This window comes from Chironomus tepperi, unplaced genomic scaffold (assembly GCF_022539635.2).
Source record: "Chironomus tepperi strain 1889 unplaced genomic scaffold, CSIRO-AGI_Ctep_v1 contig_370, whole genome shotgun sequence".
In the NCBI taxonomy this organism is placed as follows: Eukaryota; Metazoa; Arthropoda; class Insecta; order Diptera; family Chironomidae; genus Chironomus; species Chironomus tepperi.
Genome location: NW_027226492.1, coordinates 264,329 through 282,338, shown reverse-complemented (window position 1 = coordinate 282,338; position 18,010 = coordinate 264,329). Strand labels below are relative to the sequence as shown.

The window sequence follows — 18,010 nt, the reverse complement described above, 5'->3', positions numbered from 1 at the left end:
TTATGATTCCCGGCAAGAAATAGTCTTTCTATCTCACTCGGGGTTTGTTGTCTTGCTGGCTGTTTATTGTCACTTTGAGGTTATGTCAATAGATGGCGTTGACTGACTTGCTTTTGAATTTTATGGCTGTCGTTGAGTTTTTGAGTGACTTTTTTGCTCTCATTTATGGAAAGTCCATTTCATCATTTTGCGGAATTGATTAAGGCTTAGTTTGTATTTGAGTGCTTATCACATCGGTTGGGGCAGAGATTAACATACTTAATTATTCATAAATTGTGTTCTCAAATTTTGTTCAATTTTAGTGATTTAACAAGTAAGTAGCATGGTTGTCTTAATGGATATACTTATCCTAGTGCAGTGTTGTCCAAATTGTGTGCCACGGCACTTACCTGTTAGGGCTGTCTTGGTCCAGAATAATCTAATCAGGTCTAGACTTGTTCAAACTGTTCGAGACCGATTAAAACAAGTCCAAAATAGCCCAGCCTGGTCTAAGCTGGTTAAAACTAGTCTGAAATGATTCGGACTAGTCAAGTCAGGTTTAGTCTTCTGCAAACTGGTTCAAACTAATGCAGATTAAGTCAGAATATTTTAGACTAGTCCAGAGAGGTCTCAACTGCTTCTTCTTGGTCCAGACTAGTCTAAAGTGGTCTAGACTGGTACATAACAATTTCAAGCTAGTCCACATTGGTTCCAAATAATTTAAATTTACAGATATTTGTCAAAATTAGCCATAATTAGTCTAAACTGGTTGAGTACAGTCCAGACTCGTATTTATTAGTCCGGACTAATTCTATTTTGACCAGACTCGTCCAAATTGGTAGATATTTATCCAGGCAGGTTCAAGTTAGTCCTAATTAGTCCCAATTGATTTAAAATAGTCCAACCAGGTTCAGGCTAGGTTCGACTCGTTCAGAATTATTCAAACCAGTCAAGACTGATCCAAATTGCTCTGGATCATTTAAAATTAGGCCAGACTAGTCCATACTGATCCAGACTAGTTAATTCTGGTACAAACTGGTCTAAATCAGTCCAACATGGTTCAAACTAGTCGATATTGATCTAAACTGGTCTAAATTGCTCTAGGCTGGACCAAACTGGTTCAAAGTTGTCTTTTCTGGTTCAAACCGGGTCTAAACGGATCCAAAATGCTCAAAATTGATCCGTACTATTTTGAACGTTCCTTTTAACCTTAATTGATGTATCTAATTATTCACAGCGAAGCATGAAGACCACAACCATCATCTTCGTCTTCTTAACTCTATATGCAGTCGTATCCTTCAAATCTTCAGCTTCAGCCAGCTCAGCAACTTGCGTATATGAACGTTCATCATATTACAATAGCTGGATCTCATCCAATCCTATCTCTGGATACATGTGCACCCTTGATGTAATCAACTACGGCAACCAAGTGACCCAAATTCGTGGAACTCATCAAAATAGACTCCGAGACATCAACGTCGACATTATTAATGTATCCGGAGTTGGTCAGTCCTATTTGACGTCATATCCAGGAATATTCTGTAAAAAGTTCATAAATTTGAAGCTTATTGACATGAGTGATGTTAAAATGCAGACCATTGAGGATGGATCGCTTGACCAATGCCGAAATTTGAGGATTTTGATGCTCAAAATCAACAAAATTGAGGTATTGCCTGAAAATTTCCTAGCTGGACAGACATTGTTGACTATTTTGGACTTGTCGTGGAACAGATTGACACAAATTCCGTCTGGAACCTTCGATGACCTCAACAGCCTCAAGAAACTCAACCTTGATGGCAACAAACTTAAAAAATTGGACAAAAATTTATTTAAAAATGTCCAAAATTTAGAGACACTTTATTTAAATCACATCGACATTGCCGACCTGCCGAATGGAATTTTCACAAATTTACATAACCTCAAAAACCTTTATATGCAGTACAATAAGCTGACAACAATCCGTGCTGCTTCATTTCCACAAAATGCACACATCGACGTTATTTCACTTACAAGCAATCAAATTGAGGCAATTGATGAAGCTTTTGTGGCTAATTGTAGAGTTGTTGAGCTTAATATGGACGGGAATGTTTGTGCCCGTGACACACAAATCAGGAACTATCAAATGAGGCAAAAGCTGCATAGCTGCTTCAGGAATTATAGGGATTTGAGTGAGTAATAGGCAGGGATTGAAGGGTTGAGTTGGAATTTGATGTGCTTAAGGCTCAGGACCTGATGCTGGCTGTATCGCTTGCCAATTACCAGTTCCAAGTGTGACAGCTTCTTTCCATGAGTTCTTTGGAACTATTGTGAATACTATAATTACAAATTTATTTGCAGATACCAGAACAACAACCAGCACACCCCAAAGGGCATCATCCAGACCAGCTAAAAATAGACTTACTCCATGGATACAGGTAAGAAGGTCATTCACTTCCTGTAATATACAAGCATATGCTTAGTGAACACGTTACGGTATCTAATGAGCTCCATGCGGTACCTAGAGAGCTTGCTCATTGGTACCGTAATTTGACTATTAAGTACATGATTGTATGTTAGAGCTTATTATGGTTCGTCTAAAATTGGAGAGCTGCAGGCAAAGAATTGACGATCTGCAGCCTTGGACGAATTGTAAGGCACAGACTCCCCTAGAGGGGAGCTGTGATTTGTGGGCAAACACTAGTTATTAGGAAAAGCTCTTATGGTGGGTTGTGGGGGAAGTAAAGAGCCTCAAATAATGGAAATTGAGATATTGATAAGAAGGGACAAGCTCAAAGTTGGCCTTTTTATAGGCTACCTCTGGAGAATCCAGAATTTCCATGAATTTTTCGAGAAATTTCAAAAGAGTCCGTTCCCGGGAATTATTAGGAAAATTCTAGTTTTGGCCATCCTTCCAAAAAAACATTAGATAACTGCCAACTTTTGTAGGGTTGAGGAAATATTCAATTTACAATAACTAATAGTAAGCAATGATATTAACACTTTCTTTACCAAAACAGGGCTGTGGAAGAGCAAAAGTTGGAACTCAGACGATCATTGGAGGCACTAAGGTCAACAAGGGAACTCATCCATGGTAAAATATCTTAAAATGACTGTTTTATCTTGAAAATAACAAGTCGGGTGATCAATCCTAAATCCAGCACCAGGTCGGGGTGACTCTGACATCCCAGAATAGTCAGAAATATGTTAGAGCAAGTCAACAACTGGACATCAACTAGTTATAGCATATGTTTGACGCTAAACTGATTAAGAATTGACTGGACTCCGGAAGTCAGACTTCATTGGACTGTAATGGCAGGACTCTGCGAGTCTGGACTCATATGGACTCAGATTGACTCCAACCTGGCTGGACTCAGGACTCAGGACTCTCTGAGCCATATTAGCACTGAGACATATGAGTCCGGAGTCCAAGAGTCCTGACATATGAGTCCGGACTAGTCTGAAGTCTGACTTTGTAGTCCAGACTCCACTGGAATCAGATTCAATTGGAATTGGAATTGAAATTCGAATTGGACTCTTGTAGAGTCCGGAATCAAATAGTATCTGAGCTCTTGTAAGGCAGTACTCTAAAATCGAGTCCTTCCAACTCTAAACTAGGAATTTCAATCCCGGGATTGATTTGTATGCAATCTCGGATTGAATCCCGGGACTACATTCACTCTGAACCGTATCCAACACCAAGTCAGAGTCATGTCATCCTGGATCCGACCTTTCGATCAATCATCCGACTTGTGCTATTCAGACATTAATCAAACCTTAATTCCTCACAACCAGGATCGCTGCATTGGCTGACAATACTAAAGGATACATCTGTGGTGGAACGCTCATCACTAAACGACTAGTTGTTACAGGTTTGACCTTATCCATATCCACATCCCTGTTCTATAGCAATTATATCCCTTACAGCTGCTCACTGCATCCTTGATAAGTCACATGAGTCAAAACCCGAAGACATAACTGTCATATTAGGTGCACATGAGCTTGACAATCCACTTGACATTGGTAAACGATCATATGCAGTCAAAAGCATTCATCCACATGATCACTGGAATCCACATACGGACAAATTTGATGCTGACATTGCTGTTTTAAGGTTGACTGAAGATGTTGTGTTTGGTACGTATATTCAGCCTGCATGTCTACCTAAAATTGGTAAAAACTTTGCTAACTTCCCCAACGGAATTGTCATTGGATTTGGACGGACTGAAACATCCGGTCCACATTCAAATGTTCCAATGAAGGCCAACACGCCCATCCATAATTCTGATGACTGCTACAGCGAATTTCCACATCTTTTGAATATCGCAAGTCGTCGGACATTTTGTGGTGGATATGCCAATGGTACTGGCTCATGTACGGGTGATAGTGGCGGTGGATTGACTGTCGTACAAGATGATGTTAATTATTTGAGAGGAATTGTGTCTGCATCACTACATGGAACCGACTACGGATGTGATGTTCAATCTTATGCTATTTTTACTGATATTAAATTTTATTTGGATTTTATAAAGCAATTTAATAATTAATAAAGTTAAATTTTGGTCAAATTTGAAGCTATTGTATTGTTAGCTGTAAGGAGGGGATGGGGGGTAGGGGGGTATCTGATCGAGTACTACTTCAGTACTAGATATCTGTACTAATATAGCTACCAGAGTGAGGATACATGTACCCCCACCCCATTAGGGGTTGTACTGGTACATGCTTCAGTACAACCCTCAACGAGGTAGGGGCACATGTCTCTTTACCCCAACCATTGAGGCTGTTTCTATTCCAATACTACCTCTACCAACGTAGCACTACTTGTCCCAACAAGTCCCCTACTTAGATGAGGGTATCAGCACCATACCCCCTACCAAAGCGAGGGTTTACCCCTCATCCCCCATACCAGAGTGTTGGTTGACTCCCCTCATTCCCCCTAGACGCATGCACCCTTGACTCTAATCTTCCTACTTTATTTCCCCTCAAAAATTGACAAAATGTCAAAAAACAGCGAATTTTCTATTAGAATTTCAGGCTAAAATGTCTTATATTGTCTTAAGTGACGTCATTTCTGGGAATTTCGATTATCAAGTTAACATTCACATACTCAGTCAGCTGCGGTCATTAAAATTGATAATGATGGTGAAAATGAGTTCCATTTAAATTCAAGTAGATTAGCGGTCATTTGTTGATAAGTCTGTTTGTGAGGCATGTTGGGTTGGATGAACAGGAATGACACGTGCTTAGCAGAAGTTGGGGATATAGGTAGGATCCTACAGGAATTAGAGATCCGGTACTATCTCGATGGTATAAATCATAGTTGGCAGGACGTCAATGTGGAGTCCGGACTCCAAAGTCCTGCCAACTCTGGTATAAATCTTAACTGGTCAATGTGGTTCCGACATGGTGCTGGATTCGGTATAAATTCACATTCAAGATTTGAACCAATTTTGGGACCATTAAGGACATCATTACTTTGTGGATGGAAATAGAACTCGTGGTGAACCGAAGAACTCCTGGAAGGAAGCTGTCGACAGCATTGCATTTGGTATTGGCAATTGGCAGGCCGAAGCCGGCGATAGAACCAGTTACAGGCGACATCTGAGGGAGGCCATGGATCACAGTTGATCTGTACGGCCAGCGAAGTAAGTAAGTCAGTAAGGACATCATGCAGGGCAACCTTCTTGGCAACCTGCAGATGAGCATCCATGGCACCACCCAGGGCGCTATACAGACCAAAATGAAGGTTGCCATACAGGACATCATACCAGAGTCACGGTACCCTGATGCCATAATTCAGATCGATCAACTGACATGTCCCATTCATATTGATGCTTTGTTTACATACATTTAGGAGAAGCTGCTCATTTCAAGCTAATCCTCTCAATTTCACATTGAAGGTAGGATAGGATGTCGATCGACAAATTGAGCAAATAAATGAGCGAGATTATCACATACACCTTTACATTCATCTACTCCTCATTTACTCAAAATCTCAAAATTATAATTCAGTCTTAGTTCTCACTCTCGTGTCATCAGACGTTGCATCCTGACTTTACTGTTCTTAATCGTAAATTGTATTAAACTCTCAGCAAAATGGAGTGAGTATTGCTTGTTTTTGGAGATTTGGGATTTGTTCATTTTCTGAGAATTTGTAAGGGGAAGGCCCAGTTGTGGACAACCTGTGTGATGTGGCACCTCCCCCTCTTGGCCTTCACTCACTAAGAGCTTCATGTTTATTAGTAAACGATTCTTAATAATTACAAATCAATTTTAAATATCAATAATTAGTTACTGATTTTGAATCACAAAGGGCCAAGCCAGGAAGGGGTGCATTGGGGTGGCCAATGAGGGCACGTGACCTCATTCCATGAATTGAAAAATCTGTTAAAAAATTTTTTATTTGCCTTTTTTTTAAAAAAAATTCGGTCGACGTTGCTCTTTTCTGGCTGTGCCTCCTGGGTCAAGTCCTAGTGGTGGATAACCTGTGTGATGCGGCACCAACCAAATAGTTTTGGAAATGTCATGAACATTATACCGTGTGTGATTTCGGACAAGGCTTACTATTAAGGTGTGCCGCTAAAAATAAAAGGTTGTCCACCACTGGTCTAGCTTGTAGGTTCATTTTGACTAATCTGACCCCAGGTCAGACACATGTCGGTCTTATTCCGGTTTCTTAGCTTTGTGTCTTCAATATTGATAAGGGTCTATTCAATTACAATTATTACCTAATAGGGGTGAACCCCCAGAAGTCCATTTTTCGCATTACGTCATAAGTGAATGACCCCTACCATCTTTCATCATGGCTTTTAAATAACGAAGTATTGACAACATAGAATATTAAGAATTGTGAATTAACAAAGCATGCATGGACAATATTTAAAATTGATATCATTATCTGACTTGGGAATTTCCGAGTATTTGGTATTATAATCCACACATGTTTGAAAGGCGAGAGTACTGAGATTAATATTGTGTTATGTTTAAGGGTACAGAGGAATTGATTAGAATAAGTGAATCCCAAAAATATTGTAGGCAGAGTTGGCAAGGCTGTTGGAGTTGGAGTCCAAATGGAATCCAAAGTCAGGCTACTGTCGGGACTCCACTATAATCGGACTAACTGACTCATTGGTTTGACCGATCCGACTCTTTAGTCCAATTACAGTGGAGTCCCGACTATACTGGAGTCGAACCAATGAGCCAGACTCCACTGGAGTCAGATCCTAAAGTGAAATCCTCTCAATTCTGCCTGCAGGTCTGCTCAATTCGCTAATCAATAGTCAGAGCTCGAAGTCGACTTTTTCATACAAAATCCGAGTTGATTTCGAGCTCTGACTATTGATTAGCGAATTGAGCAGACCTGCAGACAGAATTGACAGGATTCCATTTTGGGATATGACGTCCATCAAGTCTACCATCACTTTTCAGGTTGATCAGGTCTTGTTTGCCCTTTCTTTCTGTCAGGAACCATATGTTGTGTGTAATTTTGGTCATGACTCACTATCAAGGTGTGCCTTGGAGGATGAAAGATTAAGCAACACTGCTTTATAGCAGAGGGTTGACCACCTTTTATCCTTTATGGCACACCTTGTCGGCAAGCCTTGACCGAAACCGCAAACGACATACGGTCCATTGCATACTAGTATGTCATGGCACACAGGTTGCACACCACTGCTTTAGATTGTCTCCAGTGGTTGGCAACCTTTTTTAACCTTCGGTGCACCATTAGCCCTTGACTTGTTTTAGTACCGTGTCACACAGGTTGCCCACAACTGCTCTAAATTGAGGCTTAGTTTTACTGAATCTGCCCTATGTCCTTGAGGATGCTTTATGACCTTTAACTCAATACTCCTTCCATTTTTAGACTCTATAAGTTCCACAAAATGAACAGCGCCATCCTAACCCTCCTCCTCCTATACATCACCACCATCCCTACATCAGTCCAGGCAGGAACAGCATACTGCTCATTCGAACACACATCAAGATACCAAAGTGACTTGATAACTGATGAAATTACCGGCTACATGTGTAAATTAGATTTGGACATAAAAGGTGATCGTGTTAATAATGTTGGCGGTGGACATCTACAAGGTGAACGTGACACACTTGTGGACATTATTAAGGTACAGCCTGAATTCTACAGCTACTTAACGACATTCCCAGCCACATTTTGCAGTCGATTCAAGAATCTTGAGATAATTGACATGTGTCGTGCTGAAATATCCAAAATTGAGGAAGACGCACTTGACAATTGTAAGGAATTAAGGATTATCCAGTTCTACATGAATAAATTCGAGCAGGTTCCAACCAATTTATTTGCTGAGACTAAAAAATTGCTAAAAATTTTCATAACTTTTAATTCAAACCTGAAAAGCCTGCCGGAAGGGCTGTTTACGGATCTTGTGGAACTAAAGCTGTTGGACCTGTCATACAATATGATTAATCATCTACCAAGTGGCATCTTTGATGGACTTGATAACCTTAAGGAACTTAACCTAGAAGGCAATAGCCTTACGGACATCGAAATTGGACTTTTTGATAAATTGGAGTACCTGGAAGTGCTTAATATGAATGGAAATGGACTGTTGGAACTAACATCGACCATCTTTAGTGGCTTGACAGGACTCAAAACTCTATTGCTAAAAAGTAATCAGCTCAGTGTCATCCATGCTGACTCATTTCCAAATCAGGCTAATTTCGATACTGTTGACTTGACCAGGAACAAGATTGACGCAATTGAGGAAGTGTTTGTTGACAATTGTGTGATTTCGACCCTCAAAATGGGCGGAAATGTCTGCGACAAAACAAGTTTAATTAAGAAAAAGGACATGAAGAAGAAGTTGACACGGTGCTTTAGCAATTATATTGACCAGAGTAAGTAATTGTACATTGGGGGTAGGCAAGTGTATAAGGATGTAGGTGGGATTTACTCCGGGGCAAGGAGAGGCTGTTGCCAAACAACCTTCAACCCTTACCAAAGCCCCAACCCAAATTCCAACCCAGACTCTAACTTAGACCCTAACCAAGACCCCAAATCGGACCCCAACCCAGATTTCAACCCAGATTGCAACCCAAACCCCAACCCAAACCTCAACCCAAACCCCAACCCAAACCCCAACCAAAACCCCAACCTAAAACCCAACCCAAACCCCAACTTGGACTCCAAACCAGATTCCAACCCAGCCGCCAACTTGGACCCTAACACAAACCCCAACCTAGACTCCAACATACACCCCAACCCAGATTCCAACCCAGATCCTTACCTAGACCCCAAATTAGACCCCAACATAGACCCCAACCCTTTACATTTATTCAAGAGGATAGCCCAAAACCAGCTCCTACTCCCACGTTGTAGATCTACTTAACTGGACCATTCCCAATCCAACCATTACCCCTACTAGTTAGATCTACTCAGACCAGGACCCCTAAATCAGGCGCCGACCCCCACTCCTTGGAATCAAATCAACAGGGCCCTCTAACCCAACCCGAACTCCCACCTTGTAGATCTTTTCAACAGGATACCCCAACCCAGCACATACCCCTATCCTTTAGATCTATCTACTCTAATAATAGAATAGAACCCTCCAGCACAGCTTTTACCCCCAAACCCTTAGATCTACTCCAAAAGATACCTAAAAATCCAAACTCCCCAAACTCCCCAACCAACAATCCAACCTCCCCCATCCCTTTTGAAATCTACTCAACAATAATCTCAAGCTTGTAATTTCACTACTGATCCAGACGGTGGCGATCATCCAACAACTCCCAAACCAACACGACCACCAACAAAAACAACAACACCAAGTAGATTAAGACCACGACCAACCACAACACAGTCTACAACGACGACCACAACTATGAAACCCCCAACACCAACTAAAAGTAACACAAAGAAGCAAAAACTTGAGCCTTTATATCAGGTAAGGATTTGGAATAAGAATAAGTGTTGTTTAAGCTTGTATGTTCCATGGCACCACCATGGTCATGGTCGTAGGACAGTGGTGGACAACCTTTTGCTCATAGGACGTGGTGATAAGCCACTACCGAAACCGCACACGGCATACGGTTCATGGCATTACCAACAATTTTTGGCAGCACACAGGTTGCTCACTACTGTCGTAGGACGTATGGTGTCATGGCACACAGTTTGGACAGCACTGGTTTAGACAATGTTTTAAGGTTAAGCATGTCTGATGATTATTTTTTTTCCTAATTTTTAGCCATGTGGAGTTGCAAAAGTTGCTGGACAACATACTGCTGAGGGAACTGAGGTGACTAAGGGGTCACATCCATGGTAAAATTAACGGAAATTTTTTGAATTTTTATTAAAATTAAATTCTTAAACTTTTTAGGATTGCGGCAATAGTTCATAAAACTGATGGATATTTCTGTGGTGGAACTCTGTTTACAAAAAGATTGGTTGTTACTGGTAAGAATTTGAATTTTTAAAAACCGTTAAATTTTAAATTAAAAAACCGTTAAAATTTGAATTTTAGAAACTGTTAAAATTTGAATTTTAGGAAACCGTTAAAATTTGAATTTCAAAAAACCGTTAAAATTTTAATTTAAAAAAACCGTTAAAAAATATATCCTTTTTCCAGCTGCACACTGTATCCGTAGCAAACACCAACCTGAAAAGAAGGCATCGGACCTGTCAGTTCACCTTGGTGTTCACAAGCTCGACAATCCAAACGAAACCGGAAGGAAGTCATACGCAGTCTTGAGCATTGATATCCATAATCAATTTAATCCACAAGAAGAAGATCTTGATGCAGACATTGCCGTACTGAAGCTAAGTGTAGATGTTGCCTTTAGTGACTGGATCCAGCCGGTATGCATTGCCAAAATTATGGCACCCCTTAAGAACTTCCATGACGGCGTGGTCGTTGGATTTGCACGGACTGAAAAGTCAGGTCGACATTCAAATGTTCCTACAAAAGTCAGCATGCCAATCCGAGATCGTGGTGACTGCTACAATGAGTTTCCATCCCTGAAGAATATCGCAAGTCACAGGACATTTTGTGGTGGATATGCTGATGGTACTGGTGCATGTACAGGCGATAATGGCGGCGGATTGACTGTCGTACAGAATAATGTCCATTATTTGAGAGGAATTGTGTCGGCATCACTTCATGGAACCGACTACGGATGTGATGTTCAATCTTATTCCATTTATACTGATGTAAAGAACTTTATTACTTATTTGAAAGGAATTCAATAAATTTTTATGGTGATCAACTTTTTACCCCATGTGCCTTTTTACCTCATGCGCCCTTTTTAACCCCATGTGTATTTTTACCCCATGTGCCTTTTTTTACCCCATGTGTCTTTTTACCCCATGCGCCCTTTTTAACCCCATGCGTATTTTTACCCCATGTGCCTTTTTACCTCATGCGTATTTTTACCCCATGTGCCTTTTTACCCTATGTGTCTTTTACCCCATGTGCCCTTTTTACCTCATATGCCTTTTTACCCCATTTTTACCCCATGTGCCATTTTACCCCATGTGCTTTTTTTACCCCATGTGCCTTTTTGCCCCACGCGCCCTTTTTGCCCCATGCGCCTTTATACCCCATGTGCTTTTTTACCCCAGGCGCCTTTTTACCCCATGTGCTTTTTTACCCTATGTGTCTTTTACCCCATGTGCCCTTTTTACCTCATATGCCTTTTTACCCCATTTTTAACCCCATGTGTATTTTTATCCCATGTGCCTTTTTTTACCCCATGTGCCTTTTTACCCCATGCGCTCTTTTTAACCCCATGCGTATTTTTACCCCATGTGCCTTTTTTACCCCATGTGCCTTTTTACCCCATGTGCCTTTTTTACCCCATGTGCCTTTTTACCCCATGTGCCCTTTTTGCCCCATGCGCTTTTTTCCTCCTTAAAGCTCTACTAAAACTGCACACAGCATACGGCTCATGTGCCGTGACACCCAGGTTGTCCAACACTGCCTTACTCTATGATTTGTGTCTACAATAAGCAAAATAGATTACTTCATCGTGTAGGGGAATCACATGTGTACATTTCAGGAATATTCGTCATTTACTCCTTACTTACTCATCTTCTCTTATTTACTTGACTCAATTTTCATCGAGAATTAATCAAGTCATGAGTTGTTCTCAGTCTCAATTTCGATTTGAATCTGAACAGTCGACTCTATTGTGTATATGTTTTGGATTGAGGATTAAGGTAGGTAATTAAGTGTGTGGCAGTATTTGGTGTGTATCTAGAGTACTTGGGTATGATTATCGATCTAGAACAGGGCTGTTCAACCTGTGTGTCACGGGACGCTCTAATGTGCTGACTGAATAATGTTGGAAATGACTTTTATCAAGACTAACAACCCAAGATATGCCTCAAAAAATTAAAGGTTGTCCACCACTGAACAAAAACATTGTTACGTCAGAGTATACCTTGGTGGTTAAGTCACGATCGTAGCCGATCATGGCATTTTTGATTCAAATAATTTTAACCGCATGCCAGAGTTGATACTAACAGGGTTGTTAAAAACAGAATCTGGTGTGTTTTGAAAATGTGTCACATGGAAAAATGTGTGAATATCCACATATATCCACACAATTTTCCATGTCAAACATGAACCATGTGACATATGTGACACACATTCTGTAAAACAGAATATGTTTTAACAACTCTGGTTGGTAGCACCGACTTTTTATAAGTCCGATTACCTTGGAGTTTGGTTCCAACGGAGTGCGACTCCAGGAGCTCTGTCGTTACTCTATTGGGATTTTAGCATGCCGTGGCTTACAGTTTGAGCAGCACTGGAATAAAGAGAGAGTCTTAGTCATTATTTTGGATTATTTTGAATCAAGTTATCTGTTGTTTTGAGTGTCTTAATTTGAGTATTCATGGGAGAGAGAGAGAACAAGGGGAAGAGAGGGGACATGGGGAGAGAGAGAGAGGATGGGGATGAAGGGGTAAGGAAGGAGAGCGAGAGAGAGATGGGAAGAGAAGGGGAATAAGGGGGAATAAGGGGTAATGAGCGGGAATAAGGGGGAACAAAGGGGAACAAAGGGGAACAGAGGGGAATTGAGGGGAACAGAGAGGAACAGAGAGGAATTGAGAGAGGAAGAGAGGTAGAGAGGGGAGAGAGGGGTAAAGGAGGCATGAGGGAGGAGGAGGAGAGGGAGCGGGTAAGGAAATAGGTCTGTAAAGCTTCAAATTACTAAAATTCTTAGAGTTCATCAAACCAACATTAATTGACAAATACAACAGATTCTGAAAAATTCTCTCAATCTCTCCACTTCCATACACACCAACTCAGTTCAAATGTCATTAATATTAAGCCATATCAGCATCCTCAGTCTCACAAAATTGGGAATTCCCATTTTCATCCCATATTAATCACATGTTTTTATTTATTTTTTTAGTAATCACAGCAGTAAAAAATGCGACTAAAATTCACATTCCTACTTCTATACATGATGTCTATCCACGACACATCAGTTTTGGCGGGAACAGCATACTGCACATTCGAGCATACATCAAGATACCAAAGTGACTTGATAACTGATGAAATTACCGGCTACATGTGTAAATTAGACTTAGACGTCAAAGGTGATCGTGTTAATGATGTTGGTGGTGGACATCCAGATGGTGAAAATGATAATCAAGTTGACATAATTAAGGTACTGCCTGAATTTTATACATACTTGACATCATATCCGAGGACATTTTGTAGTCGATTTAAGAAACTTGAGATAATTGACATGAGTGGAACTGAAATAGCCACAATTGAGGCTGATTCGCTGAGACAATGTAAGGATTTGAGAATTTTACAATTTTATAGCAATAAAATTGAGGAAATACCTGAAAAGTTGCTGGATGAGACAAAAAAGTTGCTGAAACTTTACATAACCTTCAATTTAATCACAACATTGCCGGAAAATCTACTTAATGGACTAAAGGAATTGAAGTTGTTGGACTTGTCCTACAATAAAATTGAAAGTCTGCCTGAAAATGTCTTCAATGGTCTGAACAGCCTCGAGGAACTCAACCTGGCAGCCAATGAACTCATCGACTTGGAGCAAAACCTGTTCTCTGGACTGACTAAGTTAGCAAAGCTCAACCTGAACAACAACGGAATATCGGAACTAGCAGTTGGACTGTTTAGTCCACTTGTTAATCTGAAGGAACTGTCACTAAAGAGCAACAACCTGACCATCATTCATGCTGACTCATTTCCACAGCAAGCCAATATCGACACAGTTATCCTGTCCAAGAACAAGATTGACGCAATTGATGAATATTTTATTGACAATTGTGGGATTTCTAACCTCAAAATGGCTGGAAACGTCTGCGACAAGACAAACACGATCAAGAAGAAGGACATGCCGAAAAAGTTGAATATTTGCTACGAAAATTACAGAAATGCTGGTAAGTGTAGCCAGCAATCAACAGTTCTAAAATTTGAGATAATTATTCATTCCATTACAGCTGAAGGATCAAGTCCCGAAACTACAACGGAATCTACCACTACGACCCATAAGACTAAACCAACCACAACAACGTCCACTACAACCACATCAACAACAAGGTCCACTACGATGCCCACTACTAGGTCTACTACTAGGTCTACAACAAGATCCACAACAAGATCCACAACAAGATCCACAACAAGATCCACAACATGGTCAGCAAGAAGACGTACAACGACAAAAAGGATAGCGACTACTACAGAAAACACATCTTATGAATCAAACACCAATACACAATTACTTGAGCCTTGGATTGAGGTAATGTTGATACTTTGGATCTATTTCCTACTCCGACCTCCTAATCCGACCTCTTAATCCGACCTCCTAATCCGACCTCCTACTCCTACCTTCTAATCCGACCTCCAAATCCGACCTCTTACTCCGACTTCCTAATCCGACCTCCTAATCCGACCTCCTAATCCGACCTCCTAATCCGACCTCCTACTCCGACCTCTTAATCCGACCTCCTAATCCGACCTCCTACTCCGACCTCCTAATCCGACCTCCTAATCCGACCTCCTAATCCGACCTCCTAATCCGACCTCCTAATCCAACCTCCTACTCCGACCTCCTAATCCGACCTCATAGTCCGACCTCCTAATTCGACCTCCTACTCCGATCTCATACTCCGACCTCCTAATCCGACCTTCTAATCCGACCTCCTAATCCGACCTTCTAATCCAACTTCCTACTCCGACCTCCTCCTCCGGCCTCCTACTCCGACCTCCTACTCCGACCTTCTAATCCGACCTCATAGTCCGACCTCCTACTCCGACCTCATAGTCCGACCTCCTACTCCGACCTCCTAAACCGACCTCCTACTCCGACCCCTTACTCCGACCATCTAATCCGACCTCTTAATTCGACTTCCTAATCCGACCTCCTACTCTGACTTCCTAATCCGACCTCCTACTCTGACCTCCTAAACCGATCTAATCCAAACTCTTAATCCGACCTCTTAATCCGAACTCCTACTCCGACCTCCTAATCCGACCTTCTAAATCGACCTCCTACTCCAAACTTTTAATCCGATATCCTACCTTTTACCCCCTTCCAGTCTGCCTAATATCAACAAAACCTTAAATTCTAACTTATTCATTGACTTTTAGGGATGCGGAATTGCAAGAGTTGCAGTGCAAAATATAATTGGAGGAACTGACGTGGAGAAAGGCACTTATCCGTGGTAAGTGGATAGAAGTTCGATACTTAAATAACAAACAATATTTTTTTTGTGGATTTTAGGATTGCAGCTTTGATTGACAAAAGTGGTACATATTTCTGTGGCGGAACTCTTGTATCCAAAAGAATGGTTGTTACTGGTTCGTACTTGAATTTTAAATTTTAAAAATCCTTTACAAATTCAAATTTTTAAAAACCGTTAAAATTTCAAATTTTAAAAAATCCAAATTCCAAAAAACCGTTTAAAATTTCAAATTTTTAAAAACCGTTAAAAATTTCAAATTTTTAAAAATCGTTAAGCTTCAAATTTTAAAAAACCGTTATAAATTGAAATTTAGAAATCGTTAAAATTTCAAATTTTAAAAAGACGTTAAAATTTCAAATTTTAAAAAGACGATAAAATTTCAAATTTTAAAAAACGGTTAAAATTTCAAATTTCAATTGATTTTAGCTGCGCACTGTGTTCACGCAAAAGGAGTAAAAGTAAAGACGCCGGGCGATTTCACAGTTGTGCTTGGAGCTCATCACCTTGACAATGAACTTGAGGTAGGAAGAAAGGTTCATTTAGTGTCTGACATACAAGTACATCCACACTGGAACCCAAATTTAAACAAATTCGACGCTGACTTCGCAATTTTAAAACTGAATGAAGAAGTTAAATTTGGCTCATGGATTCAACCAGTTTGCATACCCAGAAGAGTAGGGAAATTAAAAAGATTCAAATTTGGTGAAGTCGTTGGATTCGGACGGACTGAAAAATCCGATCAACATTCAAATGTTCCAATAAAGGCCAACACGCCCATCCATAGTTCTGATGACTGCTACAACGAATTTCCAAAACTTATGATTATCGCAAGTCACAGGACATTTTGTGGTGGTTTTGCCAATGGTACTGGCTCATGCACGGGTGATAGTGGCGGTGGATTGACAATCATAGATGATGATGTTCATTATTTGAGAGGAATTGTGTCTGCATCACTTCAAGGAACCGAATACGGATGTGATGTTCAATCTTATGCTATTTTTACTGATATGCGATACTTTTATGAATTGATCAGAAGAGGTTAAAATAAAATCACGATGAAATTCCAGACTTGGCCGAGTTATTACTTACCAATTTACCTTACCCTTACCTACTTACCCTACCCTGACATACTATACCCTTGACATACCTTACCTTATCCTGACCCACCCTACCCTGACCTACTTTACCTTATTCTGCCCTACCCTAACTTACTTTGACCTACCTTGATCTACACTATCCTGACACGCCCTTCACTGATATACCCTACCCTACCCAAATCAACCTTCCTACCCTATTCTGACCTACTATATTCAATCTTCCTTACTCTGTTCTTCCCAACCCTACCCTGAGGTAGGCTACCCTATCCTAGGTAAACTTACAATACCTCTACCTTAGCTCTTGGCTACCTCTAGGCACTTAAAGGCTAGGTGGAATATAGCAGCCTAATATATCTACGATGAGGTGGAGTAGCTTAGAGTTGTGACAAAAGTACTGGGTAGTGTTCAAGCTAGGATAGTTCTTCCTACCTGTGTGTTGTATGGTATCTAAGGTAGGGTTAAACAACCGTTCCCTGGGGTTATGGTAAAGGTCTAAAAAGCATCACGTAATTTCCGAACATTCCTATAGATCTGGATGATGCCCAGTCCCAAGGAAACTACTCAATTAATACACATATACCAACTCTGAGACTATCCTTATCAATGTCAATACATATAGCAGTGCCTAATTTCAATACAATCTCAATTCACATATTAAACATCAATCACATGTGGATGTGCATCTCAGAGAGTCAAGAATTTAAATTTGATGTTCCTTTTGTTCCTCTCAGAGCAATTAAAGTCTTTTTTTGTAGTCAATTCCAATCTCAATTTTAGTCTCAATTTTCTCTTCATATAGATTGGTTGTGAAATCGTTTGACTGTCTTGCCTTATCATCCTGATTTATTATTTAGTAAAAAAAAAGGTAAATGATTCATAGTTCATTAAAAAGGTGATCAGTTCACGTCTGTGTATTATGTACAAAATTATCAAGTTCTACAATTGTCTTCAAATTATTGTGTATTACACTTTTGTGCGGAATAGCCAAATGTAGGGTGAATCATGCATTTGTTGAATCATTCTCTCCTTATTCTTCATCATGCATCCATCCCTTTCGTTCCCCTAGTTTCTTCTCTCTGTTCCTCCCCTGTGTTCCGACAGGTCTGTTCCAACAGGTCAATTCCGACAGGTCTATTCCGCCCATATGTTCCGTCCATCTGTTCCGCCCATCTGTTCCGACCGTTTGTTCCGACCGTTTGTTCCGACCGGCTGTTCCGACCATCTTGTTCGGCTCACCAACTGTTCCGACCGTCTT

The 18,010-nt window shown here is 40.6% G+C and overlaps 2 protein-coding genes across 2 annotated transcripts in view; both read left to right on the top strand.

The window, feature by feature from the left end:
* Positions 1 to 190: 190 nt before the first annotated feature.
* LOC139095656 (ovochymase-1-like) lies at positions 191 to 11,200 on the top strand. Its single transcript, XM_070647046.1, has 11 exons — positions 191 to 313; positions 1,217 to 2,147; positions 2,317 to 2,393; positions 2,976 to 3,049; positions 3,751 to 3,827; positions 3,883 to 4,495; positions 7,820 to 8,829; positions 9,697 to 9,875; positions 10,176 to 10,249; positions 10,308 to 10,384; positions 10,557 to 11,200. The coding sequence occupies exons 2-11, from the start codon at positions 1,223 to 1,225 to the stop codon at positions 11,174 to 11,176; spliced, it is 3,726 nt and encodes a 1,241-aa protein (XP_070503147.1). The 5' UTR covers positions 191 to 313; positions 1,217 to 1,222; the 3' UTR covers positions 11,177 to 11,200.
* An 886-nt stretch (positions 11,201 to 12,086) lies between these two features.
* The window catches only part of LOC139095655 (uncharacterized), a 28,328-nt gene continuing 22,404 nt past the window's right edge, over positions 12,087 to 18,010 (top strand). The window contains exons 1-6 of the mRNA XM_070647045.1: positions 12,087 to 12,145; positions 13,348 to 14,353; positions 14,414 to 14,712; positions 15,564 to 15,637; positions 15,697 to 15,773; positions 16,085 to 16,696. Of these exons, the coding sequence (XP_070503146.1) occupies positions 13,366 to 14,353; positions 14,414 to 14,712; positions 15,564 to 15,637; positions 15,697 to 15,773; positions 16,085 to 16,696 (2,050 nt within the window). The 5' untranslated portion in view covers positions 12,087 to 12,145; positions 13,348 to 13,365. The remainder of the gene's footprint in view (positions 12,146 to 13,347; positions 14,354 to 14,413; positions 14,713 to 15,563; positions 15,638 to 15,696; positions 15,774 to 16,084; positions 16,697 to 18,010) is intronic.

Excerpts from the sequence above, each read along its gene's own strand:
- LOC139095656 (XM_070647046.1), top strand. The coding sequence starts at position 1,223 with ATGAAGACCACAACCATCATCTTCGTCTTCTTAACTCTATATGCAGTC. Across the intron at positions 3,050-3,750 it reads AACAAGGGAACTCATCCATG|GATCGCTGCATTGGCTGACA; the intron begins GTAAAATATCTT and ends CCTCACAACCAG. Across the intron at positions 10,385-10,556 it reads AAAAAGATTGGTTGTTACTG|CTGCACACTGTATCCGTAGC; the intron begins GTAAGAATTTGA and ends TCCTTTTTCCAG.